The sequence below is a fragment of the Cataglyphis hispanica genome, chromosome 4, assembly GCF_021464435.1.
Source record: "Cataglyphis hispanica isolate Lineage 1 chromosome 4, ULB_Chis1_1.0, whole genome shotgun sequence".
Classification (NCBI taxonomy): domain Eukaryota; kingdom Metazoa; phylum Arthropoda; class Insecta; order Hymenoptera; family Formicidae; genus Cataglyphis; species Cataglyphis hispanica.
In genome coordinates this window covers 5,646,800-5,660,068 of record NC_065957.1, presented here as the reverse complement: position 1 = coordinate 5,660,068, position 13,269 = coordinate 5,646,800, and the positions used below count along the sequence as shown (strand labels likewise).

Below are 13,269 nucleotides of genomic sequence, written 5' to 3'. Positions count from 1 at the left end.
GAGACATATTATATATAGCAGCCAATATGATTTAATAACACACGAATTTGTTCACTAGAAGATACGTATCTTATTACTAATTTTCAGTGTATCTTCCATACAAATATTTTATGTAGCTAAATAAAACTAGAAAAAGAATCGCTATCATACTTATGTTTGCTTTCCTAAATATCTAGTACTAATCGCGCCAAAAATACTTCAATACTTTGACTGTCTGTCGCGCATCTTTGTCACAGGTAATATTTCTCCGAGTTTTAATCCATTGTAATTGTACAGCTGTAACTTACGAGTTGTCGAACAAACGGACATTGTCTGCAACTGTTGTCACTGATAGCAGCTTTCGAGCTGCAATGCTCATTGCATAGAACAGAGCACGGTGAAGTAAGAGAACGACGTGCGCACAACCTTAAAGAAAAAAAAAGAGAAGATAAATAACACCGTCAACATTTGTGGTGTCAAATTTGATTCTAAGAAACTCGCTTACTGCAGCAAAGTTCTCCAAGTTCAAAGTATACAGCTTGCCCGCTGTTATTCTAATCGGCACACAACTCCTCAATAGCATAATAGTAATTATCCTCTTCACTCTCAGCGAAGATTGATACCATTTTCCGTCGGTCCTAAAAAAGATCGACGTGTCAAGTATTTCTTCATTGAAAGGGACTATCTATTTTATCAAAATCATTATTTTTGGCAGATTTGTGTTTTTTTTTTTTTTTTTTGTAATGCAATACTACAGATCAAGTATACGCTAGTATACTTTGATACATTGTGAAATAATGGATTTCTATTGTTTACGAAATAACAATGAATTATAGCCAGAATGCTTTTGCTACTCGCTATACGAAGAGCGCAATTGTGTTTACTCACGTGTATGCAAAAATTTTATCGGTATAGTTTTGTAGTTGCTGACCCGGCCAACTTTCGAGAAAAAGAACAGAAAACAAGCACACCGTGAACGACGCGAATCGTAATGCCTGCTTTGGATCGGTTAACTTTACCACCGCCTTACGCGTAAATATATAAAAACTTTATTATCGTAATTGCATATGGGTATAATTATAAATGTCTAGAAACATGTTTTACTTTAATCTTGAGTAGAATGGTGCAATTTTAAAAAGACAGTGCAATTAAATTAAAATACGAAAAATTATAAATAAAAAAATTTGTCAATATTACAATTGCCAGAGTTTGTATTGTTTGCAGCACTAACCTGAAATATTGTGAAAGTCATGCCCATCATATTGAAACCTAGTCGAAAAAAATACGATGTCGTATTCGCATTTTCGAGATGCTTAGCGTACCTTAGTGTCCGAGAAAAATTTACAATTCATTAATAAAAAATCATACGAGCTTAAAATATAAATTAATACGCAATAATTATGAATAATATGTTTATTACAACAAATTGATTAAATCAACTGATTAAACAAATTGGAATTTATTTGTAAATGTAAATTGACGGCTTTATTTATTTTCATTGTAAAAAGAAAAAAAAAAAATAAAACATGTCACAATTTATTTACATAAAAAATATGATAACATATACTAAATAAAAAAAAGAAATACATAAAGTATAGTAAGTATATTCAGAGTAAGTATATACTAACTCGATTATGTGGTTGTGCATGATTACACAATTTTTCGCATTTCGATACGACGCAATCTCTTCTTTATTTCCCGGATATAAATTTATATCTAAAGTGGCTGTATCAATAATCCGTGCTAGTCGGTATCTAAAAATTGCTCATTGATAAACGTATCTTAGGCATAATCAAAAATATTAAAATTCAATCGCATTTAATTGCATGATAGAGATAGCCTTAAAATATTACGAAGTTTAATATACATTATATATAATTTCGTGTTCTAATTGTATTGGATGAGATGAATTCGGGTAAAATGTACGCATTAATAATACATTCTACGGACAATGATAGATGTTTATTATACAATTGCTTCCTCCCCTTCGTTCAATCGATATACACACGACAAGAAAATGTATACTCCTATATATATCGAAGAGATTTATATAAAACGTAAAAAGCGGATATTTTTTTCAATATGAAATGAGACAAATATCGGTGAAAATTCTTGCATGGAATAAATAGATGTAAATTTCTCGACATATTATGAAATATGCGCTTCAGATGAGAATGCTGTTCAGTCTTCTACAAAGTGTGCCATTATTGCGGAGTTACCCTAAGATCTCGCACATCCCGCACTCGTGTTGTATGTAAAACACCAACATCGAGTCGATCGCAACGACAATCGTGACGAATCCGAGGGTGCCGATGTACGAGTGCACCAGCAACGGATAGTAATACTTTTGCGAATCTATAAAGTATTCCGTGCGGAACATCAAGAGTCTACCGTCAGAAATGTTATATAGACCCATATAGCTCGCTGTGTTTATTAACACCGGCACAACCAGAAAGGGAGTCATTGAGCCGTACAGAGAGACTGTAAATAATGTATCAATCAAGGGTGCTACCTTACGATTTGTATCGATCTACTCAAAGGCTACACGCGATATTTTTTAACTCCATTTAAAACATTTATATTTAAATATTTAATTAATATTTTATATAAATTCGCGTTTCGATCGATACACTTGTGTACCGATCAAAACGCTGTTTTTGGAATCTCTAAATAAAGTGTCGTGGAATTTTCGATATGATTTTTACCTGCGTAAGCAATCGTGACTTTTCTGCCCATCGCATAACTTTTACACAAGATATCGTATTCATAACTGTACTTTGAATAAATATTCCAATCTTTTGCCATTATAATCATCAGTCTCTTCATCTATATTTACAAACACCTATGCTTAAGTATTATACGACAAAGCATATTAATGACGACGATTTTCTTTGAAAATAAACATACCTGCTCATGATTGTATGTATAATTAATGTGTTTACAAATGCACATTAAACTAATTACAAAAGGCGACGAACTTTCCATAAACGCGTCAGTATCATTTGCGAACCATGCAGTGATCATGCCGCCGCCCTGTAAAATTTCTTAAAGTTCTCGCGGGAAACTATATCTAATATCTAACATCTTATTTAAGATCTTGCAAAAATAAATTCGGGAAAATTTCTTTGAAAATATAATATGTATAATTTTACATATATATTTATTTACGATTTTAAACTCGTCGAAAAACATTGAATCCTTTCATCATATTGTCGTTCTCGCAAAATAATGATAATTCGCGCAATTTAAAATTTTGAACAGTAAGTAATATTATTATATAATAATATTATTTTTATATACTTTAGATTTAAATAAAAATCTAATTTTCAATTTAAAGAGAAACATTTTTTTCCGTTACCGTTTAACGTTTTATTTAATATATTATTAATATTATAAGTGGGGGTTATATTAATTAAAGCAATCTACATATGTTCTCTCTAGTGTGTGTATTTGTATGTTACTTGTCGTTATCTATTACATTTAACAATTTTATTTTTAACAGGAGTTTAAAAAGACAAAAAAAAGTTTACCTGAATAACTGCCTGAGAAAAAACCGCAGGGACGAAGAAGATTTGGATTAGAAATTTTTCCCAAGTCTCCTGATATGGCCACTGACCGATGAAACACATTAGCATCTGATTGATACGCATATATTGGCCTTGGACACTATCCATCTTGACTATTCCGTGGCAAGTATAACACTGCACTAGCGAGCGGGCAAAAAACGCGCACGCGGGTAGAAGCCTCATTAGGCATTCTGTTTGGACAACGCGTAATTGAGAAAAATAATACCGCACACGCAGAATCGGATCGATATCGTCGTAACGTGCACTTAAAGAAAGAAAAAGATAAACTCTTGGCGCAATACATACCATATCGCTTGTTCGTAATCGAGTACGATACGAGGGAAAAATCGAATGAAAAATTCTATTCCGCGAAAAGGTAAAAGTGCATACGCAACGTTTCGCTTCAATCTCGCGATTGTTTCTTATTGCACAGACAGAAGTCTATGCAAATTTTGCTTCAATTCATTTCTTCTATTGTCGTAATAGAATTGTTCCAGGATTTGTGCCGCTATCTTTTTGTACTTTCGCGGAATACGCTTTATACGATAATGCCCCTCTATTTATAGTTATTTGCATGATACATGCAAAGAATTGAAAGAATTATATGTAACTCTATTGTAGATTTGAGAGATACATCTACAAAATTGAATTTTGAATACCCACATAACCAAGCATGATCAAGCATAAGGCTAATTATTTCAATACAAATATGAAAATGCATTGTATGCAGAAACAAAAATGCTTATTGAAAATAATGGTATAATAAAAAAAAATATATTTACGCGCATGCAATAGTGATGCAGATGCCATGATATCGGTTATACAATTCGCATCTATTTAATAATCTTGATATTATTATAAAAGTACAGTTTTGAGACAAAGAAAAATTTATCGCGATAGCTTTTCATCTCAGGTAAAATTTTCTATAGCTCACGGTCGATGATTGCCATTTTTTGATATCATTGACATTACGTTAATTTCACTTTCAAAAAGGAGAATCCGAGTTTATTGCGCCGAGCGTAGGAAAGTGAAATACGATACAGCAGTTTTCACAATCTTAAAGAAAAGAACAATGGACATTGTAAGTATAACAAATCAAATTCAAAAATTGATTACTCATTATATATGTAGTTGAAAACTGAGTTCAAGAAGTGTGTTTCAATTATATCAAGGATATAAAACGTAATTAATTTTTATAATATTTCCGAATAAATATTATTAAATATCATATATGTCGTGTAATTGATCTTAGAATAGATCATCTTACCGTAGCGAATGTTTCCATACATAAAACAAACATACCGCCGGCCGTTAATACACAAGGCGGACGCGTCTTCATCATCATGAAAAGAACGAGCTTTTTCGTTCTGGCCGATGCATCATACCAGTTTAAATTTATTCTACAATTATAGAAAAATTTTCTAATACCTCTTTATTAACCTATTCAAATTTTGAAATCAATTGTTAGGTCATCATGCACTCGCTATTATAAATATTATTATTTCCTCTCTATATAATTTAATATTAATCATCTTGTTCTTATTTCATGCATTATACGTACAGATTAGTATGAAGATATTCGCTATAATCTATTAATTGTTGAGCATTTAAACATTCGAAACATAGATGGAATAATAACGCCCACGTCACTGCTATTAATTTAAGAAGCTCAGACGGATCGTCTAATTTTGATACAGCCTAAACGACAATTACATTAATTGCATCAGAAATGGCCAAATAAATTTTGTCGCAAAGATAATATTATAAATATCTAAATGATAATTAAATATGTGATAAATAGATAATGATATTTATATAATTATATATGCGATAAAAAAGTATCTATTTGCTTTTGTTTCATTGTATAAATATGTAAATCCTGAATTTGCAAAATTATTTATTTGATCTTTCATTTGTCGATCGTTTGACGATCTATTGTCAAATTAATTGACGCAATACTCGTTATTATTATTAATTATATTAATATAATAATAATAATAAATACAAGACATACCCCAGCACCCGTGATGCTTATAGTTATCATATTGAGTCCAGCATGAAACAAAAAATGCTTGGAATATGCAGCTTCTATGAGATCGACGAACCTTGATTCAAATATAAGAAAAATATGACACATCTCACTCGATATTATAAAAATTAATTAAGTAAAAATATTCGTGTGAGATGCATATTATTTGAATTTGTTTCGATATTTAGAAACAAACAAAATGTTTAACCCTTCGGTGTTTAAAATGTTTAATACATCGAATCGCTATTGATCTATTTTGAAAACTGTTTCATAAAGATACTCGTACAGATAATGGAAACAAATATTTTATGTGTGCATTGTACAAAAAAAAATCAAAATTATTTTTACTTTAAAAATATTTTTCCTTTTAATTATTATATATAAAGTAAAGTACTTTTTAGAGAGAAAAATATTTGAGAATATATTATATAAATATAAAATTAAAATCCATTATAAAATTTTATTCTATATAAACATATATAAAAGAATTTTTGCTATGGGTCAAAATCGTCTCAAGTTCCTCCATTGTTCGAGGATTAAATATCTTGATAATGAAATTATAATAATTGAACCTGTGCAAGTGACACAAACCTTATAATAGCTCTATGATCGTGAACACACTGTACCATATTTTGATATGCTTTATCCTCCGAAATCGGCAGATTGACATCTGTCCAATGTTTCTCCTCTATAGCTCGTTCTATTCGCGAGCTGTAGGAATAATAACATCAATTTGAGAGACGACTCTTTTGACAAATCTCTCTTTAAGAGAGAAACTGCTACTACTTACCTAGTTAAGATAAGCAGCCCGCAAACGTGTTGCACAAATATTACGAATATCGCGTCGATCGAGACGATAGAAGTGACGCAAATTATAACAGTAAGATATCCATGAATTAAAATCGGAAAGTAATATTTGTCCATGTCAACATAATATTCGACTCTATGCAACATTGGCCGAGACGTTTCATTGGCGATGTTTAAAATTAATGGTGGCAAAGGCGTCAACATAAAAATTAACGTTAATGTATACATCGTGTCTAAAAGAAAATGTCAATCAGAGATATAAACAATTTTTAATTAATGGAGTAAATACCAAACATTTTTTGTGTCGTCATTTACTAACAAATGTAAATAGATGAGAATTTTCTGCCGCTGTCCGCGCACTTTCGAAGAATTTCTATATCCCTGAAATTTCTTAACGAGCAAAAATCATGTCGTATTCGATCGAGTAGTGCCCTTATCTGTATATAAATTCATTTGTGTAAATTATTTTTTATTTTGAGTATAAAAGTTGAGTTGACGATATACTTTGAACATATTATATAGACGCAATTAAAGGCGATTATGCTTCGAGAAAGATACATAATAAACAAAATAATCGCACATACCTCATTCACGCATAGCATGGAATTCATTATTTTTGTTATACCTGATATGTCAATCATTATCGGAGTAAGACATTCAATCACAATGTCCATGTCATGAATATAGGAGTACATGCCGCATAACTTAAACGTGGTAATTATGATTACGCGGAAGGAGAATAATTAAATCAACAGCACAAGCGAATAAGCGAAAAAAAGCATGATAATTTACGAATTCATTTCTCCGAAATAAAAGCTATATAACTAATTAATTGTCTCGTATACCTTCGTAAGAAATTGCGAACAAGCTATAGTAGCTATGACGATGACTATAATATAGCTCGTCTTAGACGATTGGTAAGGCCATTGGCCAACTGCCGATAGCAAAATTTTATTGAATCTGTAGTTGCGATTATCAAAGAAGTCCATTTCCCTTAAGTTAATAGAACACTGAGAGAGAAAGCATCACGCTAGCCCTTTGATCCCTACTACGTCTACTGGTCACATCTTACAATATTAACAATTCTTTATGTAGCTCGACTTTTGAAACAATTCTGCCAATTAGATACTTATAGTCAATCCGAATGATTGCTGAAACGTATATAGCTATTTCTATGGTTTGACATTCGCCTACGTATAATAAAATCATCAAAATTTTCTTTGTCTCTCTATTGCCTATCATTTCGATTGAAGAGGTATCAATTTTCAGGATACTTTTTCATCTGATATTGTCTTGATTCGCATGTGAATCTTTCATTGTTATGCGTTGATGTGAACTGAACACCGTGTAGAGAGAAAAGAACACAAAAGATTGAAAAGATTTAATCAATATTTCTGTTATCGTATATCGACGATGCACATATACATATTTTTCTATCAAAGAATCTTGTAGTTCTTTTCGTGAGGAATGTTTGCAGAAAATAAATGCCTCACGAAGAGCGCCAAACATCGTAACACAAATATGGGAAATCGCAATTTAGTATGTATAATTACTTATTAAAATATTATTATTATTATTGTGTGTGTGTGTGTGTGTGTGTGTGTGTGTGTGTGTGTGTGTATACAGGGAATATTTCTGAATCCGTGTTACAAACTTTGAGGGGTGGAACTCGATAAAAGCATCGTTTTTTACGATACATATATATATATATATGTGTGTATATAAAATAAAAACACCAACATCATATCGATCACTATGACGATCGCGATGAATCTGAGGGTGCCGATGTATGAGTGCATCAGCAACGGATAGTAATACTTTTGCGAATCTATAAAGTTTTTCATGCGGAACATCAAAGATCTACCGTCGGAAATGTTATACAGACCCATATAGCTGATTGTGTTTATTAACACCGTATACAACCATAGAAAGGGAGTCATTGAGTCATACAGGGAGACTGTAAATAATATATCAGTCAAGGGTTGTACCCTACGACTTATATCGATCTGTTTAAAGAATATACGCAATATTTTTTTAACTTTATTTAAAATATTTAAAAGTTAATCATTATTTTATATAAATTCTACACTTATGTGTATAATCGATCGAAATATCGATTTTTAGAATCTCTAAATGCAAAATTTTCGATATGATTTTTATCTGCGTAAGCAATCGTGACTTTTCTACCTATTGCGTAATTATTACAGGACTCGTAGTTATACTTTAAATAAAGATCTTAAATCTCCGCCATTATATAACCGCGAATCTCTTTATTTACATTTACGAAAACTTATGTTAAAGTATCGTACGACAAAGTATATTAATGTCGATTCCTTGAAAATAAATTTGTCCATGATTGTATGTATATTTAATGTGTTGACAGATGTACATTAAATTAATCACGAAAAACAATAAACTTTCCATAAATGCTTAATATTATTTGCTAATCATGCGGTAATCATTTCGCCGCGCTGCAAAATTTCTCAAAGTTGGCGCGAAAAGCTAATGTCTAACATCTTATTTAAGATCTTGCAAAAATTCGGAAAAATTCCTTTAAAAATATAATATGTACTGTTTTACATATATATTTATTTGCGATTCTAAACTGATCGAAAAACATCCTCCCATCGTATTGTTGTTCCATCGCAAAATAATGATAATTCGTGCAATTTAAAATTTTGAACAGTAAACATAATTATTATACAATCACATTCTTTTTATATATTTTAAATTTAAATAGAAATCTAATTTCTGATTTGAGGAAAAACATTTTTTCGTTCATCGTTAATTTTTTATATCGCGTTATTAATAAGTTATTACAAGTATGTTATATTAATGCAATCTACATATATTTTTAATGTGTGCGTTTGTATGATACTTCATTGTCTATTACATTTATAATATTTATTTGATTTTTAACAGGAGTTTAGGAAGACAAGAATTTACCTAAATAATTGCCAAATGAAAACTGCAGGCACGAAGACGGTTTGACATTTTTTCCAAGTCTCCTGATACGACCATTGACCGATGAGACAGATAAGCGCATCTGATTGATACGCACATGTTAGCCTTGAACACTATCCATCTTGACTATTCCGTGGCAAGTATAACACTGAACTAGCGACGGGGCAAAAAACGCGCATGCGGACAGAAGCCTCGTTAGGCTCCGGACAACGCTCGAGACAAATAATGCTGCACACGCGGAATCGGATCGATACAATGTAAAGGTCCCCGCACAATCAAAAATATAAGAAACAGAGAACAGATATTAGAAATAAGAACTGACTTAACTGACTCGTTAAAATAACCTTTTTTCAATTTTCCATGTTATATATAGTGCGAAGCTGTGATACAAGCTATGTACACACCACATAACATAAAAAAATTGAAAAAAAAAAGTCAAATCAGTTTTTATCTCTAATATCTGTTCCCTGTGCCTTATATTTTCGATTGTGCGGGAGAGCCTTAAGGTGCATTTAAAGAGAGATAAATTCTCGGCGCAAGGTACGCCATACCGCTTTTTGTATTCGAATACATGAATATGAGAAATCGAATTAAAGATTTTATTCCATGAAAAGGGTATACGCAACACTTCACTTGAATCTCGCGATTGTTCCTTGTACAGGCAGAGATGCAGAACAATGCAAATTTCACTTTAATTCACTTCTTATTGTCATAATATCCAGGATTTATTCCACTATCTTTTCGCACTTTTAGAATACTCTTCATGGGATAATGCCCCTCCCTCTCTAGTATTTGCTGCATGATATATGCAAATAATTGAAATAATTATTTGCAAAATTATTGTAGATTTATGAGATGGAGATACTTCATCTGCAGAATTGAATTATTTTGAATAATCAAATAACACATGATCAAGCTAATTAATTCGAAACAGATATAAAAATGCTTATTGAAAATAATATGATAGGAAAATAAATTTATGCGCGTGTGATAATAATGCAAATGTCACGATATTGATTGTATTTAATAATTTTGATATTATTATAAAAGTATAGCTTTGAGATAAAGAATAATTTATTTAGCAATCGTTTTTCATTTTAAGTCAAATTTTTTAGCTATAGATCGATGATTGCTGCTTCTTCATATCATTACGTCAATTTCACTTTGAAAAAGGAGAATCCGTTATTGCGCCGAACGTAGGAAAGTATAATACGAGACTGCAGTTTTCAAAATCTGAAAGAAAAGGACATTGTTGACATTGTAAGTGCAAAAAAATCAAATATAAAATTGACTACCCATTATATATGTAGTTGAAAACTGATCAAGAAGTGTGTTTCTTTTATATCGGCGTAGGGATACATAGCATAATTAATACTTCCAAATAAATATTATTAAATATCATGTAATTACAAGTTCGGAATAGATCATCTTACCGTAGCGAATGATTCCATGCATAAAACAAACATACCGCCGGCCGTTAATACACAAGGCGGACGCGCTTTCATCATCATGAAAAGAATAAGCTTTTTCGTTCTAGTCGATGTATTATACCAATTTAAATTTATTCTGTAATTATAAAAAAGCTTTCTAACAGCTTTGTTGAGTTATTCAAATTTCAAAATCAATTGTTATTATCATATATACTGCCTATTGTAAATATTATTATTTCTCGTTTATATAATTTAATAATCTTGCTCTTTTTTTCATACATATACATTATACGTACAGAGTAGTATAAAAATATCCGCTATAATCTATTAACCTCTGAGCATTCAAACATTCGAAGAAGAGATGGAATAGTAACGCCCACGTCACTGCTATTAATTTAAGAAGCTCAGACGGATTATTCATTTTTGTCACAGCCTAAACATCAATTACATTAATTGCATCAAAAACTGCCTAATAAATTTTAATCGCGAAAATGATATTATAAATATCTAAATAATTAAATATATGATGAATAGAATAATGATTTTTATATAATTATAAATGCGATGAAAAAGTATTTTGCCTTCGTTGTATAAATAAATAAATCCTAAATAAATTCGCAAAATTATTTATTCGATCGATCTATTGTCAAACTAATTGACGCGATATTCATTATTGTTATTAATTATATTATCATAATAATAAATAAAAAACGCAAACATACCCCAACACCTGTGACGCTTATAGTCAGCATATTGAATCCAGCATAGAACAAAAAGTGCTTGGAATATGCAGCTTCCATGAGATCGATGAACCTTAATTCAAATATAAGAAAAATGTCTTGTTCGATATTACAAAAATTGATCAATTAAGAAGATTCGCGTGAGGTGCACATTATTTGAATTTGTTTCGATATTTAAAAACAAATGAAATGTTTAACTCTTCGTCGGTGGATACATCGAGTCACACTATTGACCTATATTTTAAAACTGTTTAATAAAGCTCATACATATGATAATCGAAACAAATATTTATATGTGCATTGTAATCAAAAATATCAATTATTTTTACTTTAAAAATGTTTTTTCTTTTTCTTCTAATTATTATGTATAAACGGTACTTTTAGAGAGGAAAGTATTCAAGAACATAATGTGGATGTAAAATTAAAATCCATTATAAAATTTTATTCTGCGACATATATGAAAGAATTTTTGCTATGAATCAAAAGAAATCCAGAATCCATTCCAGGATTAAATATCCCGATGATCAAATGAATGAGAAAACTTGTGCAAATGACACAAACCTTATAGCACCTCTATGATCGTAAACACACTGTATCATATTTCGATACGCTGTATCTTCCGTAATCGGAAGATTGACGTCTGTCACATATTTTTCCTGTAACGCTCGTTCTAGCCGCAAGCTATATAAATAATGACATTAATCTGAGAGACTACTCTTACGCCAAATCTCTTCTTAAAAAAAAGTGCTACTCACCCAGTTACGATAAACATCCCGCAAACATGTTGTACAAGTATCACGAATATTGCGTCAGTTGCAACGACGGAAGTGACGCAAATTGCAACAGTGAGATATCCGTGAATTAAAATCGGAACATAATATTTGTCCATATCGACATAATATTCGACTATGTGTAACAATGGACGAGTTGTTTCATTGGCATCGTGGAAAATTAACGGTGGCAACGGTGTCAACATAAAAATTACCATTAGTGCATACAATGTGTCTAAAAAAAATGTCAATCAGAGATATAAATAATTTTTAATTGAATAAATATTAAATATTTTTCGTATTGTCATTTACTGACAAATGTAAATGGATGAGAATTTTCTGCCATTATCCGCGCACTTTTGAAGAATTTCTATATCGCTAGCATTTTTCAATGACCAAAAATCATCTCGTATCTGATCCAGCAATGCCCTCATCTGTTTTAAAATTCACTTGTGTAAATTCCTTTTCATTTTGAGTATAAAATTTGACGGTATACTTTAAATATATTACATCTAGACTCGTGAATAAAAGCAATTATATGCTTCGAGAAAGATATATGATAAACAACATAATCTCACCTACCTCATTCATGCACAGTATGGAATTCACTACTTTTGTTATACCTAATATGTCAATCATTATCGGAGTAAGACACTCGATCACAATGTCCAAGTCATGAATATAGGAGAACATGCCGCACAACTTAAACGTGATAGATATTATGATTAAACGGAAGAAGAATAAATTCAGAACAAGCGAGGATAAACGAGAATAAGCTATAGTGATAATTTACGAATTCATCTCTTCGAAATAAAAGCGATAAAACATTAATTGCTATACCTTCGTAAGAAATTGCGAACAAGCTATAGTAGCTATGACGATGACTATGATACAGCTCGTCTTGGACGATTGGTAAGGCCATTGGCCAATTGCCAATAGTAAAATTTTATTGAGTCTGTAGTTGCGACTATCGAAGAAGTCCAT

The 13,269-nt window shown here is 31.1% G+C and overlaps 2 protein-coding genes across 3 annotated transcripts; both read right to left on the bottom strand.

Annotated features, from left to right (window-relative positions):
• On the bottom strand, positions 1 to 3,854 carry LOC126848563 (odorant receptor 13a-like). Of its 2 annotated transcripts, XM_050589542.1 has the most exons (9): positions 3,510 to 3,854; positions 2,887 to 3,012; positions 2,685 to 2,805; positions 2,199 to 2,460; positions 1,608 to 1,733; positions 1,211 to 1,301; positions 868 to 1,004; positions 485 to 617; positions 2 to 405 (listed from the first exon to the last, which is right to left on the bottom strand). In XM_050589542.1, exons 1-9 carry the CDS (start codon positions 3,852 to 3,854, stop codon positions 355 to 357), a joined length of 1,392 nt encoding a protein of 463 aa, XP_050445499.1. In that variant the 3' UTR covers positions 2 to 354. The 2 variants fall into 2 exon arrangements, with proteins under 2 accessions (XP_050445500.1, XP_050445499.1); XM_050589543.1 differs by lacking the exon at positions 868 to 1,004 and having other exon boundaries at positions 1 to 405.
• Positions 3,855 to 4,458: 604 nt separating this feature from the next.
• Positions 4,459 to 13,269, bottom strand: LOC126849286 (uncharacterized). Its single transcript, XM_050590974.1, has 15 exons — positions 13,126 to 13,269; positions 12,868 to 12,987; positions 12,602 to 12,719; positions 12,271 to 12,520; positions 12,077 to 12,196; positions 11,498 to 11,588; positions 11,072 to 11,208; positions 10,779 to 10,911; positions 6,701 to 6,818; positions 6,365 to 6,614; positions 6,166 to 6,285; positions 5,560 to 5,650; positions 5,107 to 5,243; positions 4,813 to 4,945; positions 4,459 to 4,601 (listed from the first exon to the last, which is right to left on the bottom strand). Exons 1-15 carry the CDS (start codon positions 13,267 to 13,269, stop codon positions 4,551 to 4,553), a joined length of 2,013 nt encoding a protein of 670 aa, XP_050446931.1. The 3' UTR covers positions 4,459 to 4,550.